Raw genomic sequence first — 21,564 nt, forward strand, 5'->3', positions numbered from 1 at the left:
AATGAATTTGAGGACAGCTCATTTTCTTGTCCAAATAAAAGCCATTGTCTATTAAGTCATTCTATTTTTTTATTTTTTTCTATCTGTTGAGCTTTTCTGTTATAAAGATGAGTAAAAACAGTTGTATGATTTTTCATAATTTGATTTCATTCCAGGAGACATATATTCTCAATCTGATTAAAATTTGTTATGCAGGGTTTTTGGCAAATTGCTGAATTGCATCTGCAAATTACAAAAGGATTGATTCAGTGCCTGCTCATATATTCGTGCGTATACACACACAGAGATTAATGTCAAGCAAAAGTGACTGTCATCAAATGTTAGAAGATTTGACAATTGAGATTCTTTTGAGGCTTCCTGTGAAATCGCTTACGCGATTTAAGTCTGTCTGCAAATATTGGTATACTCTCATTAGAAGTTCTACGTTCGTTAATAAGCACATCAACCATCATAGCAACAAGGCCCGTCTCCTTATTCAGCATTACAATTACAGCACTGAAACACATGTTTTTGCCTTGTTCCCAGATGAAATGCTTGCTAGCTTTCCCCCTGTATATTATGATATTCAGAAACCCTGTCAATCACGTGATATTATTGGTCACTGTGACGGCATACTTGGTCTTTGGGATTGGGATGATAGCATAATTCTATGGAATCCTGCTACAAGAGAATTTAGACACCTCCCTATGCCAAACCCCAACATTCCACCCGATTTTAGCCCTATTCAGTATAAATTTGGATTTGGGTTGGATCCCACAACTGATGATTACAAGCTGGTTTTGATTAGAAATTATTGGGATTCGGAAGGATTTTCTTCATATGATGCTTCAATTATTGTAGTATATTACCTATCTACTAATTCTTGGAGAATTTTTGAAGCTGATTTGACTCGAGTTTGTTATGTGCATGATTCTATATGTAGCACATGCTTGAACGGAGTATATTATTGGTTGACTAGTGAGCTTGGTAAGCTTGATTGGAGTACTACTTACTATTACAATGCGATCCTTACATTTGATTTGAGTAATGAGTTTTTTGGATATATACTAGGACCTCAAGATATTCCCATATTAAATTTGGGGACTCTCATTATATACAATGATTCTGTTTCTGTGATCAGTTTTAATCCACATGAGGTTGAGAAATACTTTGACATATGGGTGATGGAGGAGGAGAGCTGTTGGACCAAAGAATTAACTATCGGACCCTTTTTAGATGTTGAAAGGGCACTTGGGTTTTGGAAAAATGGTGAGCTTTTTTTAGAAACTACCACTTTAGACCTAGTTTTATACAACCCTAATATCCAAGAGACTAAAGATTTTCAAAATCGTGGACTGTACAAGCTGGAGAGCCTTAGGATTTTTATGTACAAGGAGAGTCTCGTTTCAGTCAATGGAGCAAATGAATACTCGGAAAGGAGATAATGCGCTGAATATGGCTCGAATTCAAGATTTTTTCACCTTACATCCTCTCTTCATATTGGCGGGTCAAACTTTCTGTATGGTTTACTAGGGTTTGTGCATGTGTTCATTGTAGCTTGTCTCCCCGTTCCCCTCGTTGTGTTACTAATTATATTTAGGGCAAATTGCAAATAATCTTCTAGAGCTACACATATGTAGCAGAAAAATCTATGCACTAACAAAATAAATTCCTTGAATATGGAAAATTTGCTAACCTCCTGCTAAGTTCCTCGCATTTTATGGCCGTCAAGTTCGCTAGTTTCTTATGTGAAATTACTAAATTTATCTAGTAAATAGTAATCCATCATAATCATCATGCTTTCATTAATTACATATGAATGAACTAGTCACATGAATTTTCTCTCTTTTAAAAAAAAAAAAAAAACTAATAGTAATAACAATTCCAAATAAAAATAGTATAATATTGAATATAATCAATTAAAGGGTATAAGCCTTTGGACCCTCACAATCATTTAGTCAATATGCTTTTTTCATACCAAATGGGCAATAGTCCAGCTGCTACAAACTTGGCCTTCTCAATGGGAAGGTCGTGTATGTGAGTTTTCTTTATTTATATATATATATATGCACATATATTTATTTATATATTTAAATTTTTTTCTCATGCGACATGGACCAAAAGGGAAGTCCCATTTCCTACATGACCTGATCAGGCACTTGCCTAAGTCCAAACAAAAATATTATCCTATTGAATGTAATCAATTAACTTTGAGCTCCTTATTGGTATATCATTTATTAACTCAACTTTATTTTTTCATGTTTATTAGTAGGGAGTACTCTCGTAATTTCACATCACAAATGAAAAAAAACTTGACAATCTCTTGGTATGGAGCTTTTTTGCAGTATTTTGGAAGGGAATTTTTGGATCAAAAACTAATTGAAGGGACGTTTGTCGCAAAAAGTTGATAATTAAAGGAGCTCTGTCGTTAGGACTGCAAATGAACTGAGCAACTCATGAACAGCTTAAGCTCGGCTGGTTAAAAGCTCGGCTCGGGCTCGTTCCTTTAGTAAAGGAGCCGAGCTCGAGCTCAATTTTTAGGCTCGTTTAGTAAACGAGTCGAGCTTAAACATCATTGAGCTCGGCTCGTTAGGCTCGTGAACAAGCTCGTTGTACACGCAAATTTTGATTTCGAAAATTCAGAAACGAAAATAAATGCGATAACTATAATTTTATTAATTAATATTAGAAAATAAATGAGTACAGTTCTCTGTTTGGCGATTCTATTATAGTATAGAATCTCCCTCTGATTGAATCTCCTTGGAACAACGTCGGCGCAAAGGCTTCACCTGTGAGGCTTGATCTCGAGCGGTGGATTTAAAAGTCTTTGAGGGAGAACGACACTTGTGTGCTTGTTATTCTTCATAATCTTTGAATGTCGAAGGGCTTTGATGAAGAACAACGTCAACTTCAGAGGTTTTGTTGAGTCAAAGCTTCAGCAGAGCTTCGACGTTCTGTTTGTCTCTTTCTCTGTGTGTCCTCAAAATGTGAGGGGTGGCCTTGTATTTATAGGCCAAAGAGTGGGTTTTCAATTTGGAAACTCCCCAATATTGTGTGATTTTTTTCATAAATAAGGGATTTATTTCCTTTTATATAGAAATCAATTCAAATTCAAATTTGAATTTAATTTGAATTAAACTGCCATTTTCTTTTGACACGTGTCCATTGATGGGACCCGTATTTGTGGAATTTAATTAATCAAAAAATATTTTAGGTGTTTACAAGTTGCCCCCACCTCAGAGCTTGACAACATGCATGCATGGACAGCAAGCTTTGAAGTATTTGTTGGTTTGCCGATGTATCTTAGTCCTATCTCGACCAAATGTATCTATTTGGTGTGACCCCAAGCAATTCACTTTCAGCCATTACTCCATATATATATATATATATATATATATATATATATATATATACATTTATAATAACATGCTAGATAACATCATTTGTGGAAGAATTTGAGCCCACCCAAGTTAAAAATGCTGGTCTTGGATATAATGGGCTGGGAACCTTCTGTCAGCTGGCTTTCCATGGTAACTATCCCGACCCTATCACATGGTCATCACATTCATGCGAAATGGGTTTCAAGGAGCAGCAAGCATGTTGACTTTTTTTTTTTTTTTTTCCTTCCAAATTTATCCATTACGTGCTGTTTGGCTCCCATGTATAGTTTACTCAACCGAATGGAAACTCCAAAAATTCCCTTCCAATTTCATTTCTAAAATGAAGGATATATATATATATATATATATATATATATATATATATATATAATTTCTTATTTTGGTAGGCGCTGCAAGCAAATCATTCGATGCATCAAGGTAGAGCTTTGTGATTTTCCTCGACTTGAATTACAGACCTATTTAGATTTTTTATTATTATTTATAACCTCCGCAATAACATGGCAGCAATGGACCAAAATAGAGTTGCCATTTTAAATATTTGACTTTTTAGTTCTCACTTGAGATATTATTTCTTCTTCAAGTAATTTCCTTCTCCTCAAAAATCTCCTTGATTACCATTATTTCAATGCCGCGATTGAAGAGTAAAATATTGATATTCCATGTGAGAACTAGCTTTATATAATATTGCAGAGACACGTTCAACCCAGGCAACATCCATACTTCTTTCTTTCCCTCTGTAAGGTCATCGTGGGAACTGCAACAGCCGTAGGTGAACCTGGTATTATAATCATCATCATTTTTTTTATTTTTTCATGCACTCTAGGTGGATACATACTTCCTACCCCAAATTATTTTTGAAGTACCATAGAGCATTTGTTGGTGTTTCACAAGTTCATCTATGCATAAGTAACTGCTCCTCCTCTCCTTCAATTGTTTTGTGCATCCATGAAGTTTTCATTTATGGTCTTGAACGAAGGAATGCCCATAGCCAGTGGGTATCCAAATTCACTTTAAAACATGCAGTATCAATATGCCTATGACTTTCTAAAGACTTCATATATATATATATATTGGGTACACCATCATTGACATGCTTGTTACTTTCTTAGCAGATCAGTGAGTGAGGATATTGTCTAATTTATTTTTTTTCACAAGTATTAGCAGAATCAAGCCTACCTCTCAAACTTTTTTACGTTTTTATTTTCGAGCAAATTACACAGAAGGTGACTCAAACAAGGACACACCCGCTTAGGAGAGCACCAGCACAGAAATACGCTTTACTAACTAGGCCACCAAATAATATAATACTAGTAATATTAAAATCACAAGCACGAATACACACACATATATAAAAAAAGTAACAGAACAAAATTACCAACTCTATATCTTCTCAATCAAATAGAAAATTCGAAAGTAAGCCCAAAACATACATCTAGATGCTTATTTTAAAACAATAATGATCAGATACTTACCAGACGGAGTCAAAAGAAGACGAAAAAAGTGTCATTATCATAAATTATAAATATTATTAAATTATTATTATTATTATCATTTTTATTATTATATATTTTACCATTATTATTTTTATTTAAATTTTGTATGGATGATACAAAAGAGTCACAAGTTGAAAACTATATAAAAAGTTCTATATTTTGACACGAATTGCTTGGAAAAGAAATCCTCTAAACTAACACTTCGAACTACATAAATCCACCATAGAGAGGTATTTCTCAGTGCCACATACATCGGTGACATCCAACCTGTGACTTAACAACGCAAATTTGTAACATGTAGCATGCAGATTTGACCATCAACAAAAGAGGATAAAAGATGGCAATAGTGAGTAATTTTTTTTTGTTTCCTTCTCTTTTACTTTTACTTCCATCCTTAGGCAAGCTGTTACATGGGTTCAGTGTGTTGACTTGGCCATGCTCCGTCTCCAAACTTCTTACGGGCTCGTACGCATGCTGATTTTGCAAGCCAGACCCGGTAGGATCATAGATATCATTATTATTATTATTCTAAGAAATAATGATATAAAAGCGTCATGCAACCAATATTTGAGATTTTTTTTTTTTTTTTTTTTCAACCATAGATCTAAATATCTCTACCAACAAATTTGGGTTCTTGCCACAAGACACTTCGTGGCAAAAACTTTCAAATTTCGTGGCGAAAGCCTTTTAGCCACAAAAAATAGCTCGTGGCTCGGTCGTGGACCGAGCCACGTCACAGAATGCCAATAACCACGACTGAAAATTTTCATGCCAAAATGTGGACCTTTTGCCACAAATTTGAACTCCGTGGTATTTTCTATTGCCACAAGCTATTTCATCGCTAAATAACAATACTTTCGTGGCCGGTAGAAATCTCAATATAAAAACTAATTGTGGCTAATTCAATTCTTTTGCAACAAAAATATTTATCGTGATAGAATAGGTGAATAGGTCTTTTCCCAGGAATTTATTCCACGAATATATCTCATGGCAAATACTCAAAATAGGCCACAGAGTTTATTCGTAGTTATAATTTTAATTGCCCACAAATATATATCGTGGCAACTATTCAAAATAAGCCAGAGTTTATTCTTAACTATATATATAATAAGCCACGGAATATATATAATAAGCCACGGATAAACTCCGTGGCTATTATATTATTAATAAAATAAAATTTAATTAAATAGCCAAAAATATATATTATGGCAAATACCAAAAATAGGCCACATATTTATTGTGCACAATAAGAATTTGTGGCAAACTTGTAAATTATTAATATTATAAATAAATAAAAAATATATCAAAAAAAAAAAAAATTATCACATCAACATGTCTATGCAAACAAATAAATACATGATATTGCATAAGTTACACCAACCAAAAAATGTATTGTTTACAACATACATAATAAAGCCCATTGCATAAAAAGATGAGTCTTAGCATCTGAAACAATTTCAACTCCAATAATTTGGACCAAAACAAGCTAGTATCTTACATAAAATGTTTCAAGATCTTGGACAAAAATGAACTATAGATTCCTAAACATAGAATTCAAAGACCTAGACATACACTACTTAAATCATCTTAAACAAAAAGAGCTTGAAGTCTTACAACATGAGGCCATCCAAAAATCTGCAAAACAAACAATGAATAAATACAATTAGTGCCTATGGCAAAAAAAATAAATCCAAGAAAAAGTAAAAATAGAGAATAAGAATACCAATTCATTTTCTAGAAGATAAGGAAAAGTACAAAATAGAAAAGACAAAATACTACTCTTAAGATTTATCACTAACAAGCTAAGCTTTGAAAAATCAACGTCAGTTAAGAATATCTACTTTTTGAATCAAAATTTATGATCATATTTTTTTTTATAAGCTTATCACTGCTTACTAACTTGAAATTTCTATTAGGTAGAGAATTAGAAACTATAATCAGCAATCCTCTCCTATTCTCATAATTTTCCATGACCAATTAGTTTCAAATTACATATAATTCAACTCAAATTGCATCTTTAGATAAGACAATGCACACACAGATCAACAAAGTAATGGTAACAAAAAATTAACAATAACCAAAAAAGAGATCAATGCCTGATAAGTTATCCACATTACAAAACCAATTAAGTGCCCAAACCCAAAAAAACCACAACCTGAATTGGGAACAAAACTTACTATCTGAATTAGGTTTTGAATTTCTTAATCATCCGAGATCATATCACTTAACTAATACTAAATTTTTTTATCTAAAAAATAATAATCCCATTTAAGGGTATGAAGAAATAAAAATAAAAAAGATCATTAATTTGAGATATTAAATCAAAATAAGTGACTAAAAGAATACACTACAAGAAATTCGGTATTAAGTGACTAAAATAATACACTACAAGAAATTTAGTCTTAAGTGACTAAAATAATACACTACAAGAAATTCGGTCTTTTGTGACAAAAGACAAAAGTTGTTGCACCACTGAAGATAGATTGTAGAATTTTTTTACTTACTTTCAATATTAGTTCTACTTCTTTTTTGCATTCCAATTCAATGAATTGTTATTTACAAGTCTAAGTATAAAAAACCACAACATAAATTGAAAACAATCACAAATAAATCCAACATCTAGCAGCTAATTATTCATTTGGTTATGGATTCAACAAACAACAGTTCACTTAGTACCATAAGCTATTTATAGATCTTGTAACAAAGGTAACATTAGGAGAATCCAAAAAGTATTTTACTTAAGATAAGTTTGGTTTACACCTGGATCAACTCAATTCAAAACTTATTACTCATAACAATTCTTTATACTTCAGCATATAAACCACAAAGAATCACAGGAATGTGCTACATAGAAGAGCTCCATCAGAATAGAAAGTAAATTGATGACTATCCATTAGTCCTCAATCCAGTATTATAATTATATAATTCAAATATTCCATAAAAACAAGATAGTACATTTGCCATTAAATTAACAAACTAGAGTGACCATTATTTGCTTCCAATTTTCAAGTTTAGAAACTTCACACGTAAACAAAACTAAATAGTTGGGTTCATCAAGTACTCCCTCAAAAAATTCAAGCCTCTCTTCCAAAATACTTATTTATTAGCAAACCAAAAATTGTGAAAAAAATATTTGGTAATAGTAGACAGAAATTGTGAAAAAAAAATATTTATTTTGGAGGATGACAAAGGTAGACAGATTTATATTTGGTAAGATCCTGATATTAGCGAACCAAAAATTTCTTCTACGAGGCCCAGTGACTCTACCGTGTTTAGAGTGGTGGATCTAATAGATACTCATACACTCAAATGGAAAGAATATTTGGTGAAATCTAATTTTGAAGAGAGGGATTGGAGGCAAATTCCTAGTATTTTTTCTCTGGGTAATATGAAAAAAAAAAATTATGTATATATGAAAAATATAGTACAATGCTATAAGCAAAGGAAAAACATGTCGCCTTGATTAACGGAAGAGGTTATGGGGGGACTTTAACATTGTATACAAAGAAGAGTTATTGCACTACTATTTAGTCTTATAAACAACCATAAAAGAAAAAGCAGTTCTTAAATGACGGTATGTGTGTGTGTGTCATACTGGTTTATATGTACCTTATAAACTATAAAGCAATGAGTTCAGCAAATTCTATGGAAATATGTTGACCTTTTGTCCCTATCCTTTGACCAACCTCAAATCTTTATATGTTAGTACTGTTTCGACTTTGTTTGTATAAAGATGTCTCAGTATAAATGCTTTTGTTTTGGAAAATTATTGTACAAAACAACAATTTAATTTTAAAAATTTATTTTGGTCCCCAGAAAAACATTTAAGCGTTCAGATGAATGGTAGAAACTGTTATCTAACATGTTTCCTCATTATTTTTTTATTCCCAAACCCCCAACTTATTTTTTTATTGGGATCCTTCGGTACAACCCAATCCAAGCACATGAAAAGAATGACCAAAGCACCAATCAGAACCATTTTCTACATTTGCTTTCAAATTGAATTTAGGAAAAATAATATACCCAAAAAATTTAAAAAATATTCTGGAATACCAACCTTGTAATGAGGATTCATAAATCGATCGAAGTTGCTTGTGCTTGAAATTCCAAAAACATCTTTAAATCAGTCCTTTATGTAGTTGAATACCCACCGTCAAAAGCTTCGCTTCGCAACCGGTAAAGAGAACATACGAATAGCCTTTGACTCGCTGATGACCTTAACGGAGAAGACAAGGGTGATTGGGTCTCTCCAAAATCGCCTTTGAATCCCAGTTCATCTTGATAGATACAATGGTGATTAGGTTTTTGCATAGTTATCAAAATCGCGATTCTGAGTCGTAGAATCGCACGATTCTACGATTCAAAATCCAAAATCGATCCAAATCATAACAAAATCGTTCAATTGATAGAATCGGGATAGAATCGGTAGGATCGGGGTAGAATCATAGAATCGTACGATTCTACACAATTCAATCGATTCTACAACTTTCAATATACTGTCAAAGATTGTTATTCAATCATGAATCCTAAAGGTTTCATCACTATACTATAGGTGAAGAGAAGAGGGCAATTCACTGTTAGATTAAAATCACATAAATAGGCAAAACATGGTACCTTCATCCTTGCTCGCTGGTAGAACTGGTTGCTGCTCGCCAGTCGCTGCTTCATCGGTCGTTGCTCGCAGGTCGCTGATCACTCCCCTCCGGTCGCCGCTCGTGTCGCTAATCCCCTCCTCTTCGTCGTTGCTCCCCTTTTTTTATCACTCCTCTTCTTTCACAGACTTTGAAGTCTGAAAGCAAAGATAGATACTGACAACCAGAGATAAGGTTGCTTCTTACGTGGGCCGTCAGGATTAATTTAATGCAAAAAAATATAATTTAAGTAATTTATAAATACATTCTAAATATGAATATAATAAAATATGATATGAGTACGATAATAAGATAAATATTAAATAAATAGTCTGTAAGATACAAGTATATATAAGATACAATAAAAAAATAAAAAATTATATATATATATATATATATATATATATATATATATATAATTTAATTTAGTTTTCAAAATATTATAAATGTAAATATAATTACTAATATAATATAGGAGTTAATTTAATGCAAAAAATATCTCTTAAATGTCAAATTTTATTTTTTGATAGGCTATGTTGAGGTTAGATATATTTAATTGTGTGTTTTGGTCTTATTTTTGTCATATTTTACAGATTTTATTGTTTAAAAAGTTAGTTTAAATTATTTTTTCACAATTTGGTAGAATCTTACGATTCACGATCCGATTTTACGATTCCGATTTTACGGAAACCAAAACGATTCTGCGTAGAATCCCGATTTTAACAACCTTGGGTTTTTGCGAGAGAGAAAGAGAGAGAGTGAGAGAACCGCTTTGAGAGTGATAACGAGAGTTAGGAAAAAATGGGGGAGCCGTCTCAGTAGAAATGAAGTCATAGCCCTAGAATTTCTGAGGAGGGCCATTGAACATTAGGTGGGGGCTGCAAATTAAAATTTCATTTCTAAGTTGCACAGTATAAAATTTGGTGGGGGCGGCAAATTAAAAATTCTGAATTTTTTCAGGATGAATTTATTTTTATAATTTTTTAATAAAATAAATTTATATATCTAATAACTATGTTTGAAATTTTAAATCTGTAGATTATAAACAGCAATTAACTAATCTATCTACTAAAAAATTAAAAAAATAGATTTTCCAAATTAAATGAATATTTTAGTAATATATAACTATAGTTTAAACAACAAATTATGTCTCAACTGCTAATTCTATTTTTCAAAATTAAATTTGTTACAAATATTTAATTTAAAATAATAATATCAGTAAATAGTTTATTAATAACACACACTCTTTTCGGTATTTATTTTATGTGATTGAATGTACTTATTTGATTTAATAATCTCAAATTTTTAATATTTTCTTATTTATTACAATTTTTTTTTCTTTTAATACAAATCCCTTAAATCCGATCAGTCATTTGAATGGTGAATGTGTTCCTGGGCCTATTTATTATCATAAATAGAGTTTTGCAAAAATTTTGGTGCAAGCTTTAATTTTTATATTAGAAAATTATCATTAATAACTATAATTTAGTACCTATAATAGGGTTTTACAAAAAATTTGGGGGGCTAATTAACTTTAGTGAATGTGTTCCTTGGCCTATTTATTATCATAAATAAACTTATTAACATGTAGATCAAATATTATATAGCAAGCTATAATTAATCTATATATGAATCACAAGGCTAAACCAGAAAACCGCTCAAGTAGAGTAAACATCAAGAACAAGTGCTTTGCAAAAGTAAATTCACTATTTCTGATCCAAAATATCAAATTTTAGAAGAATTAAAGATTTTAAACATTTTAATTTAATCAATTAGAACTGGTGTCTAGTAAATGCTCCTTGATATTAAATATGGTGTACAATTTCTACGTACCATAAAAAAAAGAAAAAAAAATTGAAGATGATAATAATAATAACTAAGAAGATAAATTCATTGTCATGAAAGTAGTAATCTTTCTAAGATTTGAAACCCACTTATATTTGAAAACATTTAATTGATCAAATTCAGGATTCATCTTCTGGCAAGTTTGATTCAACATAACCTTAAACACCAAATTAAAACCTCAAAATCTACTAATTTGTAAATAAAATCATCAATATCAAGTAAGAGCATTTACCAGTATAGAGAAAGTGAAAGATTGAAGTAAGATCAATCAGATCTAGAACCTTAACGGCGGGACAGATGTCGATCTAGTATTCTTTGGAGATTTGATCAATAAAATAGGACATGAAACCTTGATACACCTCAAAACAAGTTTATACCACTCGTAGTTTATTTAAACCACACAAGTGTACGGTGACTAAAACTTTGATTCGGTGGTGTCTAACAGCGACAGCCATGGTTGAGAGAGAAGAACGTTGAGTGTGAGAGTGAGTATGGGCTAAACTGAAGGTTAAGTCGTCTGGCTTACCTTAGAGCGAATACGACGCCGTGCTTCTTTTTCTTTCCTTAATTGTAGTGCGGGAAACTTTCTACACATCTGTTACAAAAAAAATCAAAAAATTTCTAGGCGCTAATTTTTGCCGCTTGAACAAACTAAAAAACATTTGAAAAAAAGTAAAAACACATTAATAAATAAATAAGCTTATCTATAAATATTTTTAGTACAATTTTTTTTTTCCTAAATTATTTTTAGTACAAATGTTTTAAAAAAAATTTAGATTTGTTTTAATATTTAAATAAACTAATTATTAAATGTTATGATGGGTATTATAATTATAATTTCAAATCAAAAACTTATATTATTGTACCATTTTACCTTAATTAATGACTAAAAGGGACTTAAATGGGATTAATATGTTTTATTATTTGACTATATTAACGGATTTGTGGCGATCTTGTGGGCGGGTGTGTGTGAGGTGGCACTAGTAGGCTGCTACATTGGGCAAACTATAGGTGCACAATCTCACATCGCCTAGGTGTGAATGGAGCAAGTACTGTATATAGATTCAACACTCTTTTATGACACAATGCGTTTTAAAGACATGATGGTTGTGAACCTACCAGAACTGTAGAGTTAAGTGTACTTAACGTAGAGTAGTACCAGGATGGGTGACCCCCTGGGAAGACGTTAGCCCCAAAGGGGGTGACGACCTTATGGGCGGGTGTATATACCACACTAGGAGAGGTAAGTGTTATATGTAAATTTAACACCCTTCTATGACACAATACGTTTTAAAGCCGTGAACCCATCAGAACTCCAGAATTAAGTGTGTTTAACCTAGAGTAGTACCCAAAAGACAATATTGCGTCTGGCTAGGATGATGGTTGTTTCAGGATTTATATCTTTAAGAATTGAAATCCTGAAATTACTAGTAATTAAAAAAAAAAATTACAATTAAGTCCTACTTTTGAGATATTTTTTCCATTTAATTCCTAAATTCCTAAATTGATCTTTTATTTATACCCTTACTAAATAGAATTAAAATTTTGTAGTTGTACATTTATTCAAGATTTGATATATGATCTATATTTTTTATTCTACCTTTAAGTTTTAATTACTTAATAAAATTGCAGTATGAAATTAAATATTGATTAATTTAAATTAAATTCAATATAAGAATGTTTGGTACCTTTTTTTATTTTTTTCTTTTATGAATGACAAAGAATGAAATTTAAAAAAGGGTCAAATTTAAGATCGTAAATGTCATTTTGGAGTTTTATCAACAATTAATTTACTTATTTAGGTGGGGATATGGTGTTTCTAGACCCATTATGTAAGGAATTACAAAAAATGAATTACGTGGCAAAAGAATTCCCAATTGCCACGAAAATAAATTCGTTGTAAAAATGACATTTCGCCACAATGGCTGAAAATTCGTGGCAAAAAATATTATTTTGCCACGAAGAAAGCATCGTTGCAAATTACTAATAGATTTGCCACAAAAATAGTTACGTGGCAAAAGAGCATACCTTAGCCACGATTGATAATTCGTGGCAAAATCAATTTTTTAGTTACAAGAAAAAAAACTTCGTTCCAAAATAACATTTTTGCTACGAGAGTAACATCATGACAAATTGTTAAGTGATTCGCCACGAAAATATATACGTGGCAAAAATAACATTTTGCCACAACTTTGTATGTTGTCCCTATTTCGTCGTGGCAAAATTGACATTTTGCCACAAAATTTTAGGTCGTCGCTAATATTCATGGCAAAAACCTAATATTTGCCACGAAAAATTACTTTGTGGCAAATTCCAACATTTAGCCACAAGAATTTATTTTTGTGGCAAAACACACTTTTTGCCATGAAATCTTACGTGTGGCAAAAAAAATTCGTGGCAAGAAGCCAAATTTGTTGTAGTGATAATGTCCTCTTTGCACAAAGCTTTGATCAAAATGGCCAGAGTCCAAGTGTAGTTACTAAACCTATTTCCCACCTCAACAAATGCTTCCTCCTTTGTTCAAATAAATCAGATTTAACCTCCAAAGTTTTAACAAATCAAAATAGAGTAAATAGGGAGAAACTCTCACAAAACCTTTCAGTCTCTTTAGCTTGATTTTTCGGCAATAGACAACAACTTCCTTAATTATATACTGTTGTTAATTAGCAGTATTACAAGAATTCTCAAATATCATTGGTCTTCGGCTGCAAGTGTAGGTGTATTTTTATTTTTGCCTTGTGTAACCAATGCATTACGAAGTAGCTATATACCAACATTCAAGCCATCTTTTCCATTCGTATCTGATGTAGATACAACACATCACATTTATATATATATATATATATATATATTTGCCTTTTGCTGAACTTCTACTCGTCTAATTTGACCTTTAGCTACTGAATCTTACTTCATTAGTTTAAATACCAACATGGATTATTTTCTTCTTTTCTTTTTCTCTATTGTTTGGGCACTTCTGAACACCCCGGCGAGCTCGTCGTCCTTATTTGGCACCCCCATACGTCCTGTGTCAAGCACTCTTTTGCCTATGTGTTCCCGTCGGTATCAGACACCCATGACAACCGGATTTTTTTTTTTTCCCTTAATATTCTATTAAACTTGGTCTTCATGATATGCAAAAAAATGTGCCAGTACCATTCACTTTCTAGCAACTTACTCATTTTTTTTTTTTTTTTCACTGTGATCGAATGCTTTGTCCTTTTATAGAGAACAAAGAATCCTCTTCATGGAAATTGCAGTGAATGAGAATGTCACCTTAGTAAAACAAAGCTTCTTGTATAGATATTTGACTGGGGTTGAAGCTTAATTTCGGGTCAATTCAGGTTAGAACAGTCTTATATATATATATATATATATATAATTTTTTTTTCTTTTTTTTGTCAAGTCTTTTTTTTTCACATTCAAACCTATCTTCAAGTGCCACCAATTGGGTCCTTGATACTAATTTGTAGTCAATGAAATGGGCATGGACTTGGATTCACCAAATCACTTTGTGTATGGACTGAGTTCCATGGAAATAATTCCTTCACAATTATACCCTGTTCCTCAAATTTTTTTTTAGTAGACCCTTTTAACGTGCATTTAATTTGTAGCAAACCCTTTTACACGTCATTGGGATCATATGCTTACCTTAATGCCTTGAAGTTTACCTCTATGTCTTGCATATCTTCATTGTAGAAATGATGTTTGATTAATACACTTTATGTTATTCATTTCATTATTCCAAACTTGATCAGGCTTTTCTCAACATTATTGCTTTGGCGAACCACAATTCCCCGTGACTCGCCTATATTCTCCTTTTACTGCTAAGGACAATTCTAGTACCCTCTTTTATCCTTGTTGTCCAATTTGCCACGTGTCAATCTTATGATTTTCACGTCATGTGATTTTATTATTCTCATGTTCATCACCTTTATTTCTATGATAAGCATGAATCAGGAATTCTTATTTAATTGATACTTTGCCCCAAATATGCATAGTGTATCTGCTCATTTGTAGAGGTTCGCCTGCATCCGATCCGACTCACTGCACATTATCTATGTCTGGTACCACTGGTCAACCGTGGAGGCTCACTTGCATCTGATTCGGTTTACCGTGCATTGACTTTGTCATGCATTACTGGTCAATTGCGGAGCCTCGTCTGCATCTGATTCGGTTTACGTGCTAGACTTTGTCTGCTACTATTTATTGCTTACCTAACGATGCCTTTCTACATCCGACCTGATTCATTATATAGCAACAATGTCTGGTACTACTAGTCAATCGCGGGGGCTCGCCTACATCTGATTCGGTTTACCGTGCATTGATTTTGTCATGCACTACTGGTCAATTGTGGAGCCTCGTCTGCATCTGATTCGGTTTACCGTGCCAGACTTTGTCTTCCATTATTTACTACTTACTCAGCGAAGCTTTCTAAATTCGACCTAATTCATTGTATAGCGACTATGTCTAGTACTACTGGTTAATCGTGGGGGCTCGCCTGCATCTGATTCGGTTTACCGTGTATTGATTTTGTCATGCACTACTGGTCAATCGCGGAGCCTCGTCTGCATCTGATTCGGTTTACTATACCAGACTTTGTCTTGTGCTATTTACTACTCACCCTACGAAGCCTTTCTACGTTCAACCTGATTCATTATACAACGACTATGCTTGGTACTATTGGTCAACTACGGGGGCTTGCCTGTATTTAATTTGGTTTATCGTGCATTGATTTTGCCATACACTACTGGTCAATCGTGGAGCCCCGTCTGCATCTTATTCGGTTTACCGTGCCAGAATTTGTCTTGTACTATTTATTGCTCATATTTGGAGACTCGACTTCGCCGTTTTTACCTTACCTACTCTAGGCTTGTTTGGTGTCGAGGCTATATTGTAAGTCACGTGCATTTAGGAATAAAATAATTTCTTGTAAACTCATCATTTCATTTTATATTGCAGGAATTATATTATACCATGGTATACATCAAACGCTTTAAAGAAGGGACCATGACTATTATTAAAAAATGAGGCGACCCTATCGAGAGTGGGACAACGTTGGACGTCCACAAACCTCTCATAGGGCAATATGCATTAAAGGTTCCCCGCCTCGATAATTCTTTTCATCTGCAGTGGTGGTTAGGCAAATTTCCTTATGAACTTTCGAACATTGGCTAGATAGAAGATCCAAATATTACACTTGCTCCCCGGGCCTTGACATTGCAGCCTTCTCACCATAATAGATCGGTGGATGTAATAGACCAATTTTAGCTACTGGGTCATAAAATACAGTCCAAAGAAGTAAAGTGGAACACATCTTTTAAGATCGTGGGGGATTTATCATTCGTGGAGGTTATTGGGAATGGCTGGAGGATATTTTGGCCCGCCATCAGGATTTCCTCAGGAAGATGAGGTTATATGATGTTATTTTTGCCTCTTTATTCTCATACGATCGTCATAGACGTGTGCTGAAAGCGTTTATAGAATCTTGGTGTCCTTTCACTAACATGCTTCACACCTCCAGTGGTGAATTGTCCATTTCTATATGGGACTTGAACAAAATTGGTGGCCTTCCTTTTGACGGAATTTTTTTTGATGAAGTTATTCCCCATGTAGAGGAGTTTTCTAAAACTGGGGATGATGGCAAGCCTCTCCTTCCGTTAAGCTATCATCACTTGTTTTTGGCATTTCATTGCTTTTATAAGAAAGGAAAAGGAGCACCTTCTGTGAAGATCCACGACTGGGTGAACTTTTGGTTCAAGGCCAACAAAACATAAGAAGCCGCCTACCAAGAAGGCTAAGAACAAGACCCAAGACCTCAAGAGACGCACAATCACACCAGAGCCATTAGACCCATTCAAAAAAGGTCATCTCAAGGAGAGGAAATTTTTTCTAGTCTTGAAGTGGGCCCTGAAATCCAAGAGAAGAATTACTTAGCTGCCTTTTTAGCTTGTTGGTTATATAGATTTGTCCTACCTACTATGTCTGCTGGCATGATTCATCTAGGGGTGCTCAATATTGCGAGCATAATGGCATATGGGAATGAGTTCTGTCTTTCTATTCCCGTCTTAGCTAGCATTTATCGAGGTTTGAATGAGATTGTTAACTCTTTTGATCCCGGGAGCACTACTATGGTATTCCTTATTCACTATGTCTATAGGTGGTTGGATGAATATTTTAAGACTCACTTTTGCCCCTTGAATGCTCTAATCACACCTCATATGGCTAAATATTCTAGGGAAGTATCAACAAAAAACTTTGAGGAGTTTGTGGCGTAATTTTTGATTAAATCATGTGAAGGCGTGGTTATGCATCATTTAGCCAAGGAAATAGCAGAAAGGAAGACCTTAGTTGATGATAATGATATTAGCATTCCAGATTTCGAGTACTTCGCTAGTCTCCATTCTGGATATTTGACTTCGCGAAGGGGAGATCATTACATCATAGAACCTTACAGTCCTTACATATTTTGCAAACAGTTTGGATTTCACCAAGACCTGGCAAGTAAAAAAATGATGTGCGCACTGGTAGCGCGGCAGATGTTATGCAACAGTGGTTATCCTTCACTCGGTATGGGACTCAGTCTTCTATACTTCTCCCGAAATGCACTAACCTCCAGTATCTTTTAATTACCAAGGAGTACGCTACTTGGTGGTCTAAAGTACATGTTGATTCCTACATTGGGAAGGCCAATAATTCTGGGCAGAATAAGCGTCATGCATCTCTAAAAGGGAAGCCGAGCAAGTGCAGAAGGAACACAACTGAGGAACATGTATCAGATGAATCTGGTAAGCATCATTTTAGCAAGAGCTTCTGCGTCTCTTTATAGTAAAAATGATCTCTCTGACGTACAACACCATCCCCGAACCATGGTAAGCCAAAACGTGGAGAGGGCAGAAGATGACGATCGCAACTGGAAACATGCAGTACGTGAGGGTGAACATTCTTCTTTCGTAGAAAACCCCCTTCCTAATATGACGAATTTCTTTGATGGCGTCTTTAGTACTTCAATGCCAATTCAGGTTGAAAATTAACCAGACATAATAGTTGTAGCTTAATGAGAAGTTCTTCTTTGTCTTTTTTTTTTTTTCCAATTATTTATCCTCATCTTCTTTTCTCATTTGCAAAAGGTGGAAGGCAATGACGAAGTGATGCAAAAGGAAGCTGTTTTCGCAGTAAAATATTTTGCTGGCGACGAATCCATTATGGGTCCTTCCACTCTAGACTTAGCAATTAGAAAGGGGAATGATCTGATCAATTTAGATGCAGACAATCGTCATTTCCAAGACAAAGGATCTCAGCGGAGGGGGTCTTTCTCCCAAGCCTTGTTAGTTGAGTAGGAGGATTATAGCTAATCGCCATTGAATGCTGCTACAAATAAAGATGAGGCACCTGTAACTGTTATTGGATCATTGGCTAAAAAGCAACATTTTATGTATACTCAAGCACCACGCCAAGCTGCATACTCTGAAGCAATCACTTTTGACATGGATGGTATGCTCTCTGATGCCAGATGTACGGCCGCCCTATCGTTGGAGAACAATCTCAAGAAAATGATATAAATGACTTCATTCTCGAAGATTTCATCACTTGGGCTGAAACTTGATCTGGTTTTTAATGCACAATTTGCACAATTTGTGGACTCATCTCAGCTTCGAAAGAGGATTGATGCATACCTTCAGAGTGCTGCAGAATATAACGAAGTTTGGCCTAAGTATGCTGATGCTCTAACTGAGGGCGCACGCGTTCAACAACTATCCCATATTGATTCCCGCCTTGGTGAGGTCCTCACCTTAGACGAAAAAGATGCCAGACAAGCTCAATTACTCCAACGAGATCTTATAAATGATGAAAATGAGATTAAACTTTTGCAGACTCGGGTTGAGGCAAGCAGAACTTCAATTGAAGAGATTAACTTGTGAATATTTCAGAGGAAAGATGCCATCACGAACCTTAGAGGCGAATGAAATGTGCTTGAAGAGGCCCATGTTATGATGGATACTGATATTAGGGTTGTAAGTACCTTGGAGAAGTTGTTGGAGAGCGAGCAACAAGAAATCCAAAACCTTCATTGGTTGTCTTGATATCAATTTATTATTATTATTATTATTATTATTATTATTATTGTTCTCCTTTATTTCTCTATGTATTTGAGTAAACTCTTACTGATTTTCATTTTGATTAATAAAAGCACCAAGAGTTTTATTTATTTTGCCATTCACAGTTTAAACTCTTGTGGGCCAAGAGTAATGAAAAGATTTTTTTTTTTTTTTTTGGGGGGGGGGGGGGGGGGGTGGGGAGGGGGATGGATGACTGAACTTGGAATAAACCTCCAAGCTCCCTACGTACCCTTACAGGAAATAATTGTATTTCTTTTTTTTTTTGCGCCGTAAATAATTTTAGCTCATGCGGGCAGAGTATCTATCCTTCTCATGGATAATATTGCTTTAGGAACTTGGCGTTGATTGGACCAACCCTTACACCATCTTCATCGATGATCTTGTAGGTGTCATTGGTGTAGACTTCTTGTACCACATACGGTCCATCCCACTTAGACTTGAATTTCTTACCCATTCAACAAGGCATGATTATGGGTCTTCGTATGGCAAGTACTAGGTCACCAACTTGAAAAGATCGAGGACGGACCTTCTTATTGAAGGTGCTTGAGAGCCGAGCTTGATAACACTCTAATCTTTGTTGAGCTTCAAGTCTTCTTTCATCTAATGCCTCCAACTTTTGAAGACGAAGTTGTGCATTCTCCTCATTTGTCAGTCCTTCTTGGATGGTAATCCTTAGTGAAGGGATTTGTTGCTTGAGTGGTAGGACCGCTTTAACACCATATACAAGCGAATAAGGCGTTGCTTGAGTGGGGGTACGATATGCTGTTTGGTATGCCCACAGAGCTTTCCCAATTTTTTCATGCCAGTCTTTTTTAGACTTGGAGACTACTTTCTTCAACAGATTGCTAAGAGTCTTATTGAAAGCTTCCGCTAGTCCATTTGCTAGCGCGTTGTACATAGAAGACTTGTACTGTTTAGAACCAAACTTTTCACATAAGTCACTCATCAACTTGTTTTGGAAAGGTAACCCATTATCGGGGCACACCATATCGAAAAATGATATTGGTTTTAATGAAGTCCACCACAGTTTCTTTATTTTCTTGCTTAATCGAGATTGCCTCAGCCCATTTTGAGAAGTAATCTATCGCAACAAGGATATATACATGACCTTTGGAAGATTTTAAAAAGGGTCCGACCACGTCTAATCCCTATGCATCAAATGGCTAAGACGCAACCGTAAAATGTAAGAGTTCAGGTGGTTGGTGGATGAAATTGGCATGGAATTGACAAGCTTGACACCTTTTTGCGTAATCCATACAGTCTTTAACCATAGTTAGCCAATAGTATCCATTCTTTATACTTGGAAGTGGAGCTTGGGACCTAATTGATGAGCCCTGCAGACCCCTGAGTGTGCTTCCACCATTGCTTGAGTTGCTTCATCTTCTCCGAGATAACGAAGAAAAAGACCTTCATATGAGTGCCGAAATAATATATCTTTGTAAAAGATAAATCGAGGTACTCTTTGGCGTACCTCGGTTCTATGTTGAGGATCTACAGGAAGCTTCCCGTGTTCCAAGTAGTCTATGATGGGTCGTTTACAGTCTTCAGATTCCATGATCCGAACAGAGATTTCATTTATTTCTTCCAATTAGCCCTCAAGCAACTGCGGCAATACCCACTGTTGGCATACTGGGACGATAATTGCCTTGACTTCTCCCAATGCTATTGTTATGGCTAAGTTAGCCAAAGCATCCGCTATGGGATTTTCTTCCCTTGGGACATGTTCTAAGACAATGTTGTCAAATCTACTAAGTAGATTGGAAGTGTACTGAAAACATGGAATCAAGTTATTTTTCTTGACTTTATATTCCTTAAGAAGTTGGTTGATTACTAACTTGGAGACACCATAAACTTTAGTGTTTGAAATCTTCATTTCATTTGCCATTTGGAGACCAACTATCAAGGCTTGATACTCGACCATATTATTTAAGCATTTTTCAGGAAACGAAAAAGCATATGGCAAAATTTGTCTTTGTGGAGAAATGAACACCACGCCTGCCCCTACTCCTTCAAACCATGCTACACCATCAAAGAACATCATCTATAATGGAAGGACATCAATAAAGAGTACCTCCTCATTAGGAAAGTCTTCAGAAAT

General features: G+C 34.4%; 1 protein-coding gene across 1 annotated transcript; it reads left to right on the top strand.

Moving 5' to 3' along the window:
• The first annotated feature begins 290 nt into the window (after window positions 1-290).
• On the top strand, window positions 291-1,424 carry LOC132316148 (putative F-box protein At1g32420). Its single transcript, XM_059814659.1, has one exon. The coding sequence runs from the start codon at window positions 291-293 to the stop codon at window positions 1,422-1,424; it is 1,134 nt and encodes a 377-aa protein (XP_059670642.1).
• Window positions 1,425-21,564: the final 20,140 nt, after the last annotated feature.

Source organism: Cornus florida, unplaced genomic scaffold (assembly GCF_030987335.1).
Source record: "Cornus florida cultivar Cherokee Brave unplaced genomic scaffold, ASM3098733v1 CherokeeBrave_3.0.0_Hap2_Chr07, whole genome shotgun sequence".
Lineage (NCBI taxonomy): Eukaryota > Viridiplantae > Streptophyta > Magnoliopsida > Cornales > Cornaceae > Cornus > Cornus florida.